General features: G+C 34.3%; 1 protein-coding gene across 5 annotated transcripts in view; it reads right to left on the bottom strand.

The window, feature by feature from the left end:
* Window positions 1-20257, bottom strand: part of LOC118193935 (ATPase family gene 2 protein homolog B-like) — a 177979-nt gene that overhangs the window by 97204 nt on the left and 60518 nt on the right. For all 5 annotated transcript variants that reach the window (XM_085818475.1, XM_085818473.1, XM_085818472.1 and 2 more), the window contains 2 exons: window positions 8217-8364; window positions 217-257 (listed from right to left, as the gene is read on the bottom strand). In XM_085818475.1, the coding sequence (XP_085674601.1) occupies window positions 217-257; window positions 8217-8364 (189 nt within the window). The remainder of the gene's footprint in view (window positions 1-216; window positions 258-8216; window positions 8365-20257) is intronic.

Here is a 20257-nt window from a genome sequence, read left to right as displayed (position 1 = left end):
CCTCATAATGGCATTGCATTTTCTAAAAGACACAGTTACCTATGAAAGTGACCACTATTTTTTAGGGGGGGGACGGGAAAGTGGACAGAAAAAGAAACTATCTGGAAACGCAGCTGGTTGTCTTAGCAGCTGGCTGCATTTATTAAACTGTTTTATTGTTTCACAATGTATTCTTTAAAATTTACACTTTCGACACATTTTCTTTTTAATCCATACCTTCAGGTTTGAGCTACTTCTGGCAAATTTTGATCTGGCACCTATAAAATTAAGAAATCTTTCTTAAAAGCATATAAACATATAGAAAATATACATACTAACAAAGAGGAGAATACAGTTTACTTTGTCAGAAAATTAATAACTAATATTATATTAATTGAGTGCTTTTCACACATGCTGTAGGTGTACAACTTGAGGGCTATCTCTTGCTTTGCTTGCATGCTGTTAATTTTTTTAATTCCTTTTGTCATGGTATCTACATTTTTTCATTCTCTTTAGTTTACAATGATTACCATCATATGTGCAACATAATTTTTTCCTTTCAGCAGCTTTTGGAAGCATGCTTAATTTCATTTTCTTGCACTTGCATGCTAAGTTTTTTATTTCGAAATACAATGGTATTTTGGTCTATGTCCACTTTGAAATACATCCAACTTAGTAAGCATCCTATTTGGACATGAAAATATTTGTTTGGAAGCAAATACATCCACTTTGGTATACATTCTGTCAAGACATGAATATTTTTGTTTGGAATATGACTCGGATTTGCATGACTGCACACACTACAAATGTTTATTTCTTCTGCGACAATGCTATAACTGCTCATAAGCACCATTTACACTGCTACTATGCCTATTTCTACTTCAGTAAAACAACCCACAATATAACTGACTTTTCAAGTGATTTTGTGCTTTCTCACATAAATTTCTTGTACATCCATTGACAATAAGTTTTAGAAAAGTTAATGAGAAGAGTCAAACAACAAAGAAAATTCTTAAGACCACCGTGAGGTAAAAAATGAGGTTGTAAAATATGAAGATGGCATGCATATCTATGACCTAACTACTGCATACTGTATGCTGAGGGCAATGGTGTCTACAGTTGTAAAAAACAAAGATGCTTTGTAAAAAGGGTGAAATTAATTACCAAATAGAAATCAGAGACATCAGAGCATGTTAAAAAAATACTTTTTAAAAGAGGTAAAATTAATAATTCCCAAACAAAAATCAGAGGCGTTAGAGCATGCTGAAAAACTGCTTTTGATCTGACCATTTGAAAATGATTTATATACAATAACATGTGCAGTGTTTTGTTTATGTACAAATATAGATTTCACCCATTGCATTTGTATTTTACTATCAAAAAGTTTTATGATAAAAACAATGGAATTTGTTACAAGAATAGATCAATTAATTATTTTCTCTTTATTTCTTAGAGGAAAAGTTAATTTGGTATATGTCCAAGGATCTGGAATAATGACATATACTGATGAAAAATACTATTTTATTAGTTAATAAATTCAAAATTCTATTACCAGAAACATAGTTTGACCAATAGATAATGAATGTATTCAGTTTAACAAAACAAAAATGCAAAACTTGCTGTGAAAGATCTCTACACCAAGTACCTAATGATGAAACAAATAAAAGCAACCTTAGCTAAGCAAAAGAACTTTTGGCGAATCGAATGAAAGCTATTCAGTCTCTTCTACTTTGATTTCCTTTCTGTGCTAGTCTTTCAATTCTTTTAAACACTAATATGAGTATTGAGTTATTTCAGTATGCACTTATAATAATTTCTTTAGCATTATCATTTCAAAAACAACACAGATGCTGAACAAAGTATTAACAACTATTTTGTTCAATAGACAGAAAAGTTAACCCATAATATATACCGTATACACTCACATTATGTCCACACTTTTTTTAATAAAATTACATTACTAAAGTGCAGGTGCGGACAGGCCAGCGCCAAGCCTAATTGGTGCCATCATGCAAATGTCTAGCGAGCGCCTTTATGCAGTGATGTCATTGCATTAACATTTAAAATGAAGTATTATTAACATGATGATATGAAAAAACAAAAGAATTACATTTTATCTTTTAATTTGTCTAATTACGCAAACATTTTGTGCTTTGTTAAAACCCACACTCAAACATATTTATTGAAGAATTATACATACATATGTTATGAAAGGCTGCCCAACCGGTATAGTGCTGACTGCGCTTAAGGGCCCAGGTTCGAATCTCGGAGAAGGCATGGATGTTTGTAAATGTATAGTGTCTGTGCGGCATGGGGGCACTCTAAATATGCGAGGCGAAAGTCCTCTCGAAAGGTTGGTGGTGGGGGAAGAGGGGTGGGAGACGCTCGGACCCATCCCCCACAGGATACTTTCCATCAAAATTGGGGGCGAAACTGAGCTAAATTGCACTGTCACCTGTAAGGTGCTCAAGACTGTTGCCAATGACAGGCGTATCTTGTGCTCCTTGACACGAGGAATTTCGTGGGCTAGGGCTGACTGTAGGTCAGACAAGTGAGCATTAGTCAACAACTACATGTTATAAAAACGTAACACTGCAAGCGCTATGAATATACTAAACGCTATGTATACCAAACATATATTGCTGAACACTATTTATTATCTTAAAATTAAAAACAAATTAATTTAGTTATCTAATAAGTTTGCACTGAATAAACTGTTGTTCGCAGCGTTGTTTACGACAAAGTTCAAACTGTGATTACAAAAGGCACAAAAAATGCTGTAGGAAAGTTATCTAGGGACATATCCAAAATACTCTTTTTGCACGCCGCTATGTTGTTGACAACCATATAATTTAGAGTTTCAACCGGTGATGCTACATTTCCTCCAAAAGTTTTAAAAAACTGCAGTTCATGCACAAGATCTATATACGATTTATATCGCTTTGATTTTTATTAGTTAATGCTTTTTTCAATTTTTGACATGAGATGATCTTGTAAATCTATGTGAACAAAAATATGTGATGCCGATGCGTATGTAAGGGTATAGGCTGGCGCTGTCGACGTGATTGACAAATTGCTTAGTCCTTATTTTGTGTCTATTGTTGCAATGGTAGTAATTTGTGAAACATTTATCTTTTTTGCGATTTTTTTTTTTTTTTTTTTTTTTTTTTTTTTTTTTTTTTGTAACAGCTTATTGTTATTGAAATTCTACATAGAAAAGGTAAGTGAAGTTACATATTAAGTTAAATATAGGCTAGCTTTTTAATTCAGAAAAGTGACAATTTGAGCATTATTATTAATTTTTTTTTTTTTTTTTTTTTTTTTTTACATGAACCATTTGTTTATTAAACTAAGAATTAGTATCTTTCGAGACGAAAAGATTGGCATGTTTATGGAGTATCACTGAATTTAAATTATGCTTATTTGAGATTTGAAGAAGTAAAAATATACAAGGTATTCTGAAATAAAAAAATTGGCCATTCTCTGATTTTTAGCTATATGGAAAACCGAAGGAAAATGTTTCGCTATTTCATTACATTTTAAATAGATACTTTAAATTTGATTTATTTACTTTAATAAACAAAAGAGTAGTACCACCTCCTTGTATTATTTGGTATTCATGTAATATTTCATATATTTTCCAAGCAATGGTTTAAGATATACTCAGTTTTTCACAAGGTAAAATATTTCAGTGACTTTCCGAATGTTTATAAGAAGAAGTGTTTTATACAATAGTTCTTATAATAGTTATTTTTTACTTTCGCTTTTTCTGTTTTCATTTTTCCTCAGATGTCGGGAGGAAAACAGAAAAAACTGTCTGAATATCAATGCAATGAAGAAAAAGAAAGTGGGAGGAAGACTTAATAAACCAAAACTTTAAAATTACTCAGTTTTTCCAAAACCCACGGAATACCCAAGATGACGCTACTAGCACTAGTTTTCCATCAATGTCTCAGCTACCACTGAAATTGCCAAAAGAACCTAATAATCAGTGACTGTTAGAAAGTGTTTTCACCCGGGAATGACCTTTAACTTCAATGCAGCCGGTTGAAAAAAACAGAAGAAATACTAGTGAAATCTACGCTTTCTGCAGTAGATACGCATTTGCCTGTTCTTGATGATTCCAGATTATGCCCAAGCCCATTACTGCCATTCCAAGTTCAAACTTTAATAGAAAATGGTCCTGGATAATCTGGTTTCAAATTGACAAAAAAAGACGAAAATTGATGTAAATTTTTTTAGATGTACTTTTGTCGAATCTTGCCAAACAACCAAAGAGTTAAAAGGGATTAGTTTCTAAATTCTGCTGAAAAAATTATGTTCATTGTTTTTGTTGCAAAATTTTTAACAGTTTCAGCAATGTAAAACTGAGTAGTTCTGAATTTAACAATTGGAATTATTTAAATGAGCACTTCAAACTTCATGAAAAAATTAAAATGCATTTCTGGAATCTACATCTTTAGTCCGATTTCTTAGAACAATTACAAAAGAATTAACCTATTGATTCGGAATTTCGAAATTTATTTTAAAAAAAAAAAGACTAAGCATTGGCACGATGTTATTTACAGAATTATCTATGCCATTTAGTTTTTAGCCTTCTGTGGTTCCAGTGACAAGTTATTTGAAAGAAATAATAATTTTTTAATGTATATAGAAATTATCACAAAATTTGACACTATCATGCCTGTATATATTAATAAAATTCAAACTCAAAAAAATATGCTTCATTACCTTGAAGATAAAATTCAAAATGAAACCATTAGCTTATTGGGGAACAATATAAAGCAATTTTTTTTAAGTAAGGTCAAACAGGCAAAGTATTTTTCTATTCTACTTGATTGTATCCTTGATTGTACTGAAGGCAGTCATCAAGAGCAGTTATTAGTTTGTATGAGGTATCTTAATTTAGAAAATACAGACATGAGTACTGAAGAAAGGTTTTTAATATTTTGTGTTTCAACTGATATGACAGGTGAATGACAAACAACATTCTTATTAAAGACTTTAGAGGAAAATGGTTTAGAAATTAGTAATTTACATGACCAAGAATACAGCAATGGTTTAAACATGAGAAGTAAACAGTTTTCAAGTAATTATGCTCTAATCGTTGCTTTTCCGAATTAAAAAGTTAACCTAAGTTTAACATAATATGTAACTGCACTTAACTTATTTTATGTAGAAAACCAATAACAACAAGCAATAACAAAAACAATAAATGTTGGACAAATTACTACTATTGCAACAGAAGACACAAAATAAGGATTAAGCAATTTGTCGAATGCGTCTACCCTTACATATGCATTGGCATCACGTATTTTCACGTTCAAATAAGACACAAGAAAACACCAGAGACGAACTCCTGCCCTGGTTACACCTTTTGGTCAAATAAGACAGTGTGCTAGGAGGAAGGAACACTAATACATGGGAAGCTCGAGGCTGCCTTAACACAGTTAAACACCCCAACCCCTAGAGGTGATCCAAGAGGCCGCTAACCTATCGGTTGAGCCAATGAGCTAAGACTAAGCTAAATCGACAGGAATACTTAGCAACTCACATTCCACATTCCCTGGAAGTCATCCAATTATAGGAGCTCTGATTGAATGCCATTTTAAATGATTTGTTTATACAAACATCAAGTGGTTGAAGGATGGAAGTTAGACCTCCTGGGATCATAGGAAGAACAGTTCTTGAGGTTTCAAGATTTTGTTTCACTGTGTCTGTGAGATACTTTTTGAAGTTGTCCCACGTGAGAAGATAAGGTAGCTGCAACAAAGATCCAGGTCATTTATAACCACAGACTCTGTAGCCAGTCCTGAAAAAAAGCACCATCCATCCACAACTTTGCTTGAACTCGTACCACAATTGTTTTTCACTTAAAAAACCATGTACAGCAGGAGTTTTTTTGCCATTGGCAGTAACTGCTAACATAACAGTTGCTCTTTGCTTTTCATATCCACATCTGCATATTGATACAGATCTTGTATCCTGTTCATTTACGGTGTAATTGTCTGAAGTAACAAAATAAACTGGCGTCTGATCGTCATTCGAAATTTGTGAAGCTAAATAATGATTTGCTTTGCGATAATGAAGCGATGAAAGGACATCAACTTATCTTCAATAGTCACTGAGAACTTTTTGACATATTGTCGTACGCCAGCGAACGAAAACCAATTTCATTTTATCATTCGCCACAACTAGCCTTCACTTGGCTTGAATTGCAAAGTACAAATGTTTTCTTCTTGTACCGCAGCAAGCGCTCTTATTTGGCACATTTTCATGCAACTGCATACCCTTGAGCACGCATATCACAAACATATGCTACTACTTTTTTTTTAAGTTTGGAAACTTACATTTCGAACCACGAAACACAAGTCTTGTTTTGTTCGTTGCCGCTAGTTCATCACGCTGTTTGCTCCAATTGTGAACACACTTTTGTGCACCACCTAATATACTCTTGCTGCTGCTCTTTTTCTATTTTCCTGTGCAAATTCTATGATTTTCAGTTTAAAAGCCGCTGTATATTCCCATTTCAAGCATGCTACTTGCTAGCTACCACGAATTCCAAATTGATACTATGAACGAAAAGAGAAAGCTTGAAATATGTGAATGCTCCAAGGAGGAAGGAGGGGAAAGTAATTTCATTTCAAAACAGCATTTCTTGAAATTCATTGCGGTGAAAACCTATTTGGATCGCCTTCATTTATTATCATGTCTGCCGAGTGGACTGCTGGTGCTGATATTTTGACTGAGTAACAGCTGCACCAGAATGCAAGGAAAAGTCTCTGCTTTCCATCCTGGAGCCAACCAAAGACAAAACAAATGCATATTCTTTCTTTAAAGATGTTTATTGACTGAAGGGGAAAAGGCAATATTAAAAAAATATACTTCAAAGAAAGAAATTCTTTGGTTTTTGGGGTACGGACATTGTGCAGGTCACTTTTTTTTTACATAAATTTTATCTGTAAAGTTGGGGGGGCGGACATTACATGAGCGTAGACATTAAATGAGCATATACAGTATATATATATATATATTGTGTGTGTGTATTTTAAAGTCTAACTGATATGCTTTGGTGAAACATTCTCCAAATGACTTTTACATGTATAACAAAAACCTATCTTAAATAATAAAAATAAACATCAATTAAAAAAAAAGACAGTTGTGGAAAGAATGACATGCCGAGCAAAACTCAGAGCAAGAAAAACAACACTGATTTATCTAGATTTCATTTTAGCAGCAATACTTTCAGTGATGGTACACTTTGGCCTTCATCAGTTTCTTAGTCGCAGCTAAAGAAGATAATAAGTTTAATTGCTGAAAATAGCTTCATTTAAAAAGAAAACCATGTTTTAAAATGAAATCTATATAAATTAACACTGTTTTTTGATTACTCAAAAATGATGGTTCCTAAATATTTTAAATTCTATCCTGAGTAACTTTTGACCAAATTAACCAACATTTCTTCATCTGGGTTGCCAAAATTATACTTCTCCCCCCCCCTTGGAGAAGGGGTTAAAACGCTTAATGGCTCATTTTGAGAAGTTGTCATCAAATTATAGAACACACATGGACTCCAGAATTCTAAACCATTTAGTTTATAAAAATTAGAAGGTGAAATTTCCAATTAACTTCTTCCAATTGTTTTAACAAGCCAGTATGGTCTGAAGTTCTATTCTTTCTGCCACATTTTCTATCCATTACACTAACTATGCAACTCCACCGCAATTTCGGTAGAGAACACTCCTAGGAATGGGTACATTGATCTCAACACTAACAGCAAAAGATAAAAATTGGAAAAAATAACAAAAATGTGTAACACAGCTAAAATATGACAATTAAAAACTTATATCAGCATCATAACATCCTCAACTATGAAATGGCATAGACTGGAAGGAGAATTTAAATTAATTAGCATTACCATTTACAGAAAATGAAATGCTTAAAAAAATCATCTTTTTTAGATTAATTTGCTTTCTACCACATTTTTGTATTCTATAACTGTAACTTGAGCTTTCTAGAACAGCACATCTGTTTGGAAAAAAACCAGCTTTAAGTAAAAACGTAATTATTCTGTTTTAAATAAAAACTGCTCGATGAACATTTAAATTTCATACATATAAATAATTCAGACATGGTTTTACTTTTAGAGAAGTATTTAGGAACACGAATAAAATATATGAGAACTTCTTGATCATACTCAATGAGTGGAAAAAAGTTAAAACTAAAATTTTACTCACCAAATCCATCCATCTCATTCAATAAAACTGATAACACTTTTTCTCCTATATTTTGAGTTTTTGTATCAAATTGCCGGCAGCCAACTAAACTATCCAATTCATCCAAAAATATTATACTTGGTGCACAAAGCCGAGCTTGAGAGAACAGCTAAAAAATTAGAAGACCATTTACACATCCAATCAGTTATCACTGCAACAATGCTTACTTAATAAGTTAAGGCTCAAATTAATCAAAATTTTTTAACATGTGTACGTGCATATTTTATACGAAAATAAATTTATACATATTGCTGCATGCATACAGGTTCGTAATAAATTGAATGTTAGCAGGTCCGATGATAGGTTAATAAAATTTATTTTATCAATAGAAACATTTATTAAAGTTATGGAATTTTCCACAGAAATACTCATACAGGTGTTCACAGAGTACAATCAGTAGTTACGCTTCAAACTACTAAGAACGTTAAACACAACGCAATGCAAAGAGCATCTAAAGAGAAAGCTAGCTCCGATATCTCAGTTCACGTGGAACTAATACCTCACAACAACAATAACTAAGCAACTGAGAGTAAATGCTCTCTCTTTGGCCTTAAATGGGTTTCAACCAGCCACCGAGATATTTCTAGTACTTCCTGCTTCTCGAAATTACTGAAAAGCAATAAGAGGGTGGAATTACAGTTACAGCTAGCATAGTTGTTAATTACATTTATTCAATTTCAATACATATTAAGATGATACAAGAACCGGACCATACAAAGTGTTGTGGGCTGAGCCACATGCCTTGACAAAAGCCGGTGAACATTATATATATATATATATTTTTTTTTTTTTTTTTTTTTACTTTTTTATGTTGTAAATCTTGATTTATTATTTTATACATCGTTGCTACAGATATTTTAAAGACTTTCTTTCAGCAATTGATTTCTGCATCAACAGGTTTTATCTTTTCACCACCGATTTAACTTAAGATCATTAGAAAGAGTACGTACCTTTTCCGTTATCCATTTGGAGATCCATGTAGGTTGCTTATTTTGAATTTATAAATTTTAATACCATGATTTCAAAATATTTTTAAAATATAGAACAGGAATATCTCTCTTAAAAAAGTGCAAAAACATATTCTTCACACCAGAGCTTGTTTACATGCAACACTTTTAAAGAAAGTTAAATTTAAAAGTAGCGGACAATATTTCTCATTTCAAATAATAAGCTGTTGCCAGAAATTTTTGTTGTAAAACATCTGCTTTTATTTTATTTCTTTATCAACTTTGTTCTAAAAATGTGTAAACGCTTTCTGTATTTTCCATTTCAATTCCCATGCTAGCTGCTTTTTTTTTTTTTAATCTGTTTAAATAATACATATTTACCATAGTGATTTATTCATTCCTTCTACGTACATGACTATTAATATATTTCTTTTATTCTATTAAGCTTGGTTTTTGCTTATTTCGTATATTCTCTTTTCATTTAATTATACTGCATATATAAAGTTGAATCAATAAGATATCAAGCAAGGTAGAAATTACAATTTTGAAAAACCAATTTGGTCTAGAAAACATATTGCGCAATATGCTGCAAATTAAGTAAAATATAGAAATTGTAGTAAGCTCGCCTAAAAGTTACCAGGAGCTGTTGCTCCAAAAAGTTCCACACGTTTTAAAAAATTAATACATATGAAAATCAAACCATTAAACATGTAAAACATTAAAAAAACAGAATCAGATAAAAAAAGTAAGCGGAAAATGGTAAATTAGTCCAACTCGACTTCCAAACTGGCTTTTCAAGGGAAATTTAATTTGTTTGAACGTCGAATCAAGCTAACCCCATTACGTGTTTCGCCGAAACAGACAATTGAAACTTTTCGCTATAAAAATTTTTTTTAATTTAGACAAGGTGTCTTGGAAAATTTTAATAGTCTCTATTCTCTGTTCCAATTTCCCGACACGTCCGCACAAAGTGACACATTAAGGTGTTAAAATATGTTAAACTATACCGAAACATCTTAAATCTAGACTAAAATCAAAATCAAAATTAAAATAAAAATAAAAACAAAAATAAATAGCGGTCTGCTATTAGTCCTAAATATACAAAAAACATATGGGCTGGGCCTGCAAGCTTAAAGATTAATAATTTTATATATTTTAGAAATCTGTAATGAAAATCTGTAATTAAAATAAAAGAAAATTAAGATGATAACAAACCAAGTGGGTCTTGCTAAAACCAAGAAAAAGTTGTAACAAAAGAAACAAAAAACTGACCTGTGGCGATGCAGATCTCTCCCTCTTAAAACTAGTTGAAAAGTGGTTGTAATTCCCTTCTGTGTACTTCAGTCGTATGACGTATGTAGGGGGGAGTGAAGTTCTGTGGGCATTAGCCAATACGAAGAGATTGTCCGTTATCTGCAACTTGTCTCCTATTATGGAAGGGAGTCAGAAAACTCGAAAAAATGTGAAAAGATTTCAAAAATGGCGCCTGATATGTAGTTGGAAGGAAAAAAATTTTGTCTCAAAGTGAAAATGGCTAATTCAGCTAAAACTACAAAAACTTGGCCACTAAAGCAAGAGTAAAAGGGAAAAACAGTCATTTGTTAAAAAAGTCGTAATTCTTCAAGCTAGCGGGCGATGAAGCTACTATGAAAAACGAAAAGGCCCGATTTGTTAATAAAAGTAGTAAAATTGGCCATTATAGAAATTTAAAACTATTTACACAATAGTATTTAAAAGTAAAGTGCCAAAATTTTGGAGGAAAGAGAATGAATAAACAAGAATTATCTCTACATTTTTACATTAGATTCTCTGAATCAGTCATTAATCTTAAACCGTCCTTCGGGCTTTAGGCATAAAATATCATTATCTAATTCAAAAAATCTAAAAATAAGTAAGGCTAATACCAGCTTTTGTTAGGGTATTTTTAATTATTTTATGAGGAATTAGGTTACTTTTCAAAATAGTTACAAAGTATAGTATTTCTTCTTGTAAGTGTTTCGCAGTATTGCAGATTCTTTTTATTCTAAGTAGCTGTGAGTAAACTGTGTTGAGTATGACTCTTTTGGAAATATTTGAATTTCAGTTAGCTAATTTAAGTGTGGAAAAATTAAATTCTCTTCTTTTGTCATAAACTTTAATAAAATTGTAATCTATAATATGTAAATCAAGGTAGACTACATTACGCTGTTCTGTATTTGTTTTATTTAGTTTTAAGCATGCAGGGTAGATATTAGCTATTTCTATTTTGTTGTAGTTATTAAATGCAATGACATCATCAATATATCTATAGATGTGTTGGTAAAAGATACGTTCTTCTGTACTGAGTGAACGGACATAGGTCAATTCTTTTGTAAACAGGAATAATTCACAGACAGAGCTTGAAAAATTACCGCCCATAGGGATTCCCTGTACTTGTTTATATATGTTATTGTCAAATTGAATGAAATTATTGAAGAGCACGCTGGTCAGGAATAGTTGCCATTTTTCATAGCTGAGAATGGTAGAAATTTGTGGAAATAAATCTGGAAGAGCTAGTAAACTTGTAAAAATTTCTTCAAGCGGTAGAGATGTATAGAGGTTTTCAAAGTCGTAGCATTGGATATGGTCTATTTTAAGTGAATTCATAGTTTTAAGAACTAGTTCGTTACTAGAGATCATCCAGTTGCAATGCAAACCCTCAAAATCAAAGTTATTAATTAGGTCACGTATGATACGTGACCTAATTAATAACTTTGATTTTGAGGGTTTGTGCAAAGAGATAATCTATTTCTTTGAGATAACTTTTGGTATTATTCGCTATAAACCTGAATTTTATTGGAGACTTATGAAATTTAGGTAAGGCATAGAGATTGGCAAACCTGTTGTTATATTTCTGGGGTTGTATTTTTAGTCTTTTATGGAGTGCTTTAAATTTATTGAGAGGAATCTGAGCACTGGTAGTGATTTTTTGGTAAGTGCAGGTGTTATTTAACTCTTTATGCCGAAGGTTGTAGTAGAATTGTTGTCAAATAACACTAAAATTGTTGCTTGCTTTGTCAATCTTCGTGATGATAAAGTGATTTTGCAATTTTTGAATTAGATCCTCCAGACGTTTTTTATTGTGTAAAGAGTTGAAACAAGGTGATTTGAACAGCAAACGTTGGAATTCTTTAATAAGTGCAGCTTTCCATTCAAGAAAAGTCGTAGTGGGTAAATTGGATTTATTACTAGCTAAAATAATAAATTTATCAAGATCATTATTGAATTGTTTGAGGCAGACGTGTCTATTAATACCGAAAGTAGGACGAAATTTGGTGCCAAGTTGCAAAAGGGTACGTAATTCAACATCTTCAACGATATTAAGATCTCCTGTAATAATATGTTGGTGGAAAGGATCGACATATTTTTTGTAGACAGTCAATTGGCAATTACATTTGCTATTATCTTGTATAACGTGGTGGTTGATAACCAGTTGACCTAAGGTTTTTTTCAAATTTAAAACAGGGTTTAATTTGGAGAGGTGCAAGCAGGAAGCAAGTGCTGAAATTTTTTTAAAATGCTAGGTATTTTTAACTTATCGTAAGAAGGGTGTTTGAACTGAATAGTACAAAAAAGTACTGTTCTTTAGTTTAAAATTGCAGAAGTCTATAATCAGATCCTTGACTATTTTGAAGCATTGAGAAGGTTGATTTACTGTTTTTATCAGATTCCATAAGGTAGTATTCTTAAAGGTATGAAGAAGTTTTATGGCATTTTTTGCGAATTCTTTATGTTCAAGGTAGGAATTAAGATTGTGAATAATTAATTTCAGATCTTGTGACGAAAAAAAAAATTTTTGTTCTTGGTATCAGTTGAATCAATAAATATACATACGTAGATGCATTTGTATTTCTCTTGGTAGCACTATCATTTTGCATTAATTATGGTTCATCTTCAATCCCAATTTTGCCTCTTTTAATAGCACTTATCCAGTCCTTTCAGCCATATTAAATTACTGTCAGTTAATGTAGGTATAAATTAAGTTTCCTATTTTTACTGCAACAAAGTATATTATTATTATTCATACAGATAATTCTTGATTTTCCATGTATGGATACGCATATACAGTACAAAGTCCGAAATCCGGACTCGTCGGGACTTCGATTCTGGATTTGGGATTTTTCCGGATATTAGATCATCAGAAAGTAAGTAATTTAGTAAGATGGCATGTAGAAATTATAAAATTAAAAATATGAAATCATGAAGTATTTATGATCTAAAGGGTATATAATTTACAAAAGAAAAAAAAAAAAAAAAAAGCTTAAAATTTATTTGTTTACTTTATTAAACATTTCTTTCAATATAAGTTGTTTCGTTTTTTGTGCAAATACTTTCTCTTTAATTCTGTAGACAGACATAATCTCTTTTTAGTTACATTGTTGAAGTCCTGTAACTGCTGTTTCGAGAATTCTGACTAACTTGTCAATCGAAATTTTCTCTTTTTCAGTAACTTCTCTGTCACTTTCTTCACTATCAGTAGTGGTATTTTCTAAATCCAGAACCATACTACAAATTTCGCCATTTATTAATTCATTGATGATTGAGAAGCATTGTCATTACACAGAAAAACTTCTTTTATATCATTTTCATTTATTACCATTTCTTCATATTTCTTTACAAAATCCGTTAACCGGAAAATTTCACCTTTATTTTGCGATATCCAAAAACATATAAAATTAGCAGCTATCATCATCAAATTTAGCTATCCTTCACTACACATATTTGGCTATGCATCATGAGATTGGTGACTGATGACAAGTTGTTCCGTTAAATTGTATCTTGCTTCTATCGCGCATTGAGACAATTAAGCCTGAATTGTATTAGTTTAGTTATTTATTATACTACTTATGTCTATTTTTTGCACATGCTTAAGGCTTATCAGAGTTCTGAATAAATAAATTCCCACATATACTTAAGTCTTATTGAGGGCTGGCACTAGTTATCTTACCGCCTGATGCAGTCTCTGTGAGTCCTAAATACTGTGACTCGGTGCGGCCATACAAGCCCTGGCGCTGGTTCTGGGTTTATGTGAATAACAAATCAGTTATTCTTAATTAATATAGCCTTAAATGTAATCTTTGGGTCTTTGAGTATTATCAACAAAATCTATTTTCAGCATACGAAAGAAATTTTTGGCAAATTTTCCTCGTCAACATTTTTTTAGCGAATTTAAATTAAATCTGTAATCATCACCAATTGTAATGTCAACATAAAAGGTAACCATACTCCTTTATTATTCAATTACTAACATTAAAAAAATTGTTTAGGCATTGCTACGTGAGTCATTACTCTAGTTGTCATGTTTTGATAAACATGCGGTGATGAAAGGAAAGTATAATAAATAATTCACCAGATTGGCGTCAGATCAACGACACATCTATGTGGAATGTTTCGGTTTGAGATGTGGGCCAAGCAGATATGCAGCAATGGAGCCAAATTACTGATCCTACAAATTTATGCTAAAATGATTGTTTCTTCAATAACAAGGTATTTTATTTAGTGTCAAAGTGAAATTAAGAATAGGGACTCTCCAGATGTTTTATTATGCACGGAGGAAAGAATCAAATGCACACGCGTAAAGCCTACGAGAAAAACGTTGGTGGTGGTTTTGAGGTCCGCGTTTTAGATCATTCCAGATATTGGATGTTCGGACTTTGTACTGCATAACATGAAAAAAGTTATTATATATTATTTCAATTTCAAATATGTATTCACTGAGTATTGCAATTTAATATTTTATTTAAAAATACAGCAGCATAAAGTACTAAATATAAATAATTTAACCATATACACTATATGATATATGTATACATTATTGTTTCTATAAAACATTAGCTGAAATTAAAAATTTTAGAGTAACATGATCAATGTAATGTACAATACCACAATGTGATTTAAATAGTTTCCTGCAAATGAAATAAGAGAATAAGGGGAGGAGAATTCTTATGTTACAAAATGCAAAATTAATTTTCTTTCTTTTTTTTTCTACCATATTAATTTTTTAAATACTTAATAAGAGATAAACACTTGAATGAATTTTGAACAAACTAAAGATTTTAAAATTAACATAAAATTTTGGAAAAGAAACTGCTGAAATTTTAATTAATTTTTAAATAAACCATATTATTTCAGTCAAGCAAAGAATATATAACCCATATATGAAATGACTTCATGCATACATATACTATAAAAATATATTTCATGTTAGAAATAAATACTTTTTATTTTTCTTCAAATATTTCTGTGTTACTATCCTTTGAAAGAAATATATATATAACATTAATGTTGGAAAACTGGCAATGTTCATTGTGCAAGCTTTCCTCTTCCTGCATCTTGTCGAATGTTATGCGCTTGTTCGCCATGATCATATCCGACACTGCTGCCACATTTGCTGCTGTATGCAATGTTGACCAGAGCTTCTCGGATTCGATCCGGGAAGAATTACGTCTTCCCAGATCGGCTTCATGCCACTCCTCAAAATTGCATGTTTCTTTTGGAAATACCACAGTGGCAAGTGATTTCTCATTATCATCTGATGTATAAAGTATTCCCCTTCAATTTGGTATGTGTTTTGTGCATCTAAGTGAATAATTAAGAAAATTATCAGTGTAATTAATTTCCAACGTGCAGTAAAAGTGCAGTGCCTGTGTGTACCTTTCAGTCGCACCCTCAACGGAGAGGCTCCGCTACCACGTGGTGCCCGAAGTAGGGCAAAGTGTTGGTGAAATTTTTTTCCAAGTTCCATCATTTTGTGCTTAAAATTGTCCAAGTCCAACATAATAATCAAATTCCTTCAGCCTCCTTCTTCTTAGCCCAATACGAATCCAACAATTTATAACACTCCCTCGTAACCCCCATCTTGATCAATTTTACATTAAATTCTAATTATAACTTGAATAACTTCGCTCCGAATTAACATCTTTAAGATCCAATTCAATTAAATATGTGATACTAGAGATTTGTGATCTAGTGAAATAGTGATCTTGTGACAACTGCTGCTTCAATGACATACCACAGTAACTGGCTGTGCTCTAGTTTAGTATTTGTGCTATTTTTTTGGTTTATATTATAATAGTATGTATATTGTAGTATTAGTGCTATGGTATATACACTGCTGGCCACCCAAATGGCAACACCAAGAAAGACAAGAGATATCACAACAAAATTTATTTAGTAGATAACATGCTGACCAAGTATCAAATGATTAAATTTATAGACTTCTGTGAAGTGTGGTTTCTTCCAGAATCAGTAGCCAGAGTAGCCGCCCATTGTTGGTGATCACCATTGCCACATGCCTTGGCAGTGATTCAAAATTGAATATGTTCTTGAGGTACAGCAGATCAAGCACCTTCAACACGTTGCCAAAGTTGATCTGGTGTGGCAGCTTGGGATGTAAACTGGGTCAATGGACCACGTGTTTCCACATGTGCAACCATGGACCACATTTCCTATCGGCGAAAGATTCGGAGAGCGATCCGGCCAGGGAAGCTATTCAATCTGGCGATTGACGAAGAACCCTTGGACAATGTGTGCCGCGTGTGGTCGCACATTATCCTGTTGAAATATGGCTGTGGGCAAGCCCTGAAGGTAAGGAAGGACAACAGGCTCTAACACCTCGGAGATGTAGCACTGGCTGTTTAAGGTACCGGCAATGCGTACTAGAGGAGCGCGATAATGGTATCCAATACTGCCCCCTACAATAATACCGGGTGCAGGACCAGTGTGGCGGTGCATAAAGCAGCTGTTTAGCATCCTTTCTCCATGGTGTCTCCAGACTCGAATCCGACCATTGTGGTGTTGCAGACAGAAGTGTGACTCGTCAGTAAAGACAATTTCATTCCATTCTGCCATCCACATCCTTTTTTACATCGCACCACTACTGGCAGAGATGTCTGTGGTTCTGCATCAAGGGTAGATGAAGCAACGGACGTCTTGCGGACAGACCACTCTGCTGTAAACGGTGTCGAATGGTATGCGCAGACACTGGATGATGCATTACAGACTGAATATGCTGTGCTATGGTTCGTGATGTGACTGAGCGATCCGTCACTGCCATGCGCACAATGTTCCTGTCATCACGTGAAGTGGTGCACTGAGGTGGATGTGATCAAACACGTCGGTCTGTCGTACTCTCCTGCATTCAACGATCACATATCTGCATTATAGTTGTTTGGTTTCATCCAACACGACTACCAATTTCCCTGAAAGATAATCCACACTCTCGGTAGGACACTATCCTTCCTCTGTTGAACTCAGTTGATCAAACGATGATCGCTGTTTACTATGAGGCATAATTGATCGTTTTTTGAAAAAAACACAATTGCCGAACTTGAAATCGGCGAAAACTCCAAGCCTTAAATAGCACTTTGAAATGGCGCCACAGGCACGCATGATGTGTGTCTGCGCTGAAATTCTAATCATTTGCATATCTCACCTCCGCTCTCACATGTGCCACTCGGAACTGTGAATCAGAGTAAGTACTCACTACCTGGATAAAATAAGTGATTAGTGATCTAGTGAATTAGTGGCCTAATGACAAATGCTGATCTAGTGACAGTAACACAGTTTTTTGCAGTGCTACATTTCAGTGATTTAGTGTAAATTTGGCTGATAATGATTGAAACAGATACATCTGCAGTTTTAAATACAGACAACCTCAATTCTCTAGCAAAATCCAGTACCATTTCTCACGAAGAAAAGATTGAAACACTGCACGCTGAGTGCACTCGAATAGCGCAAGTAAAACGAGGAGGGAAACCTCTGCTTCCCCTACACATACGGAATAGCTTACTGGAAACACTACAGGCCCTAAGTCTCTGGCACCATGGACCCTTCTGTAGGGTACCACCACAGATCAAGGAAGCCTCAACCAATACGCGTAACGTGGTTACTTAAGAACGCAGAAGTTGCTGTCAACTCAGACACACTGCAAGAAGCATCTCATATTTCCCCTCCTCATCATACCTTTGCTGAAATCCTCAAACAACAAAGTCCCTCATTAAGACAGAACTAAACAGCCCAGCTTGCTGACTGTGCCAAAGAAGAACATATCACACACTGAGCTAAGAGAAGAATTATGCGCAAAAGTGCCTTTTTCTAAACTTCCAGTCGCTGTGGAAAAGATTGTTGTGCACAAGAAAGGCTGCTTCAGGGTGTTCTGCAAATCCCCGGAAGACCTCGCACAACTGGAGGCACACATACAAAGAGCAGAAGTTCTGGCTGACATTCAACACCCTGCAAGACAAAAGCCACGTTGTGATGTACACAATGTTGCAGAGGACACAAAGCCTGAGGAACTCGTGGATGAACTCAGTACAGTCACAGCAACCCCAAAAAACATCTTTAGGCCGCTCTTTAAGCTCAAGGGACGCAGGGAAAAGAACTTCAAATGGGTCTTTGAATGTGACCTGTATAGCTTTGCAGCAGCTCTCCAAATCAAACATTTATATACAAGATGGCATACACACACCATCCATGAATATCTCGGGATCAAGTGCTGTTTTAAATGTCAACAGCTTGGCCACCTACAAGTCTTGTGTCTTTGCAAATACCAGTACTGCGCGTACTGTGCAGGTCCACACCACATGCGAGGCTGCCACGCACGAAAACCAGCATGCATCAATTGTGGGAATGCAAATCCTAAGCACAGAGCACCCAGCTTACCAACATGCCTGCCCTGAGTATCAAAGAACAGCAAAACGAGTCAGAGATGCCACGGAATATTAACTCATACAATAATGGCAACGGCCAACCGCAAGACACGTCTCACTACCCTACACGAGCAGATCCAATGACAGATTTCAACATACGACATACTGACCAAAGTGCACTAAAAATAGTTCAGATTAACCTCCAAAGAGTCAGAGCCGCAACAGAGCAAGTCATACAGTATGCCATGGAAACGGAAGCAGACTTCATCATAGCCCAAGAACCCTCCTTTACAATAACAGAGTATCCGATTTTCCCCTCTTGTGAACTGTAATTCAGTTCAACTCTGTAGAAGGCCCGCGAACGACAATAATATGCTGCCAACAGAAATGGTCTCCCATCATCATCCTAGCCTCACACGATGTTATAACAATAGCTGTACACACACTAAACTTCAATGTGCTTATCATGGATGTTTACCTTTCACCATCTGAAGACATGACACACTCCTTGGAACTAATTCAGAGAATTCTTGTACAATATCCCAATGCATCACATCTGTTTGCAGGTGACTTTAATGCACACTCAAAAGTTTGGAACTATATCCAAGCATAGAAACAAGAGGGAGAACCATAGCAATAATTTAACCTTGCATAACACTAAAGACAGTCCCCCAAAGTATGACACAGTTCATGGAAGGAGTTGGCCTGACCTAACCTTGACCTCAGCTTCATTGGCACCATATATCCGACATTGGAATGTGCAAGACTTACCATACAACTCTGATCATTTGTATATTACTTTCAATATTTACCATCCACATACGAGAATGACCCTCAAGCGCTATAAGCTTACAAAGCGAAAGACTGCATAGTTCATAATCAAAGTTCGCTTTTCCCTTAGCAGCGCAGTTGAAGATCTCACAGCATGCACTACATGCCAGGACCTGGAGTCATTCACCAGCTCTCAGATCTACACAATACACGACATCTGCAATGTTACCTTTTCCCTGAGGACGCCAAAAACACTGCATACGTCCAACTGGTGGACGAAAGATCTCCGAGCGCAGCGCAGTAAAACATGTGCAATGAGAAGCTGCACGAAAGCAGAATACGATCAGGAAGATATGCTGGCATTCAGCATCGCATACCGAAAGGTGCAAGCGGAATATAAAAGAGCAATTCTTAAAGCAAAGCTTGTGTGTTGGAGAGACTTTTGCACTAATAAAACCGATACTTATGGTGCACTTTTCAAAACAGCACGAGTTAGCGTCTTTAAACCACCACAGCTCCGCCTTTTTGACAGCATACCACCAGAGCAAGAGACTACAAAGGAGACAGTACTCTCTAAGATCCTGGATACAGTCTTTCTCATGAGTCTCATGTGGAA

Source organism: Stegodyphus dumicola, chromosome 6 (genome assembly GCF_044657685.1).
Source record: "Stegodyphus dumicola isolate Sdum_Otavi_A_Nest chromosome 6, ASM4465768v1".
Lineage (NCBI taxonomy): Eukaryota > Metazoa > Arthropoda > Arachnida > Araneae > Eresidae > Stegodyphus > Stegodyphus dumicola.
Note: the sequence above shows the minus strand (reverse complement) of the source record. Positions and strands in the feature narration are given on the sequence as shown.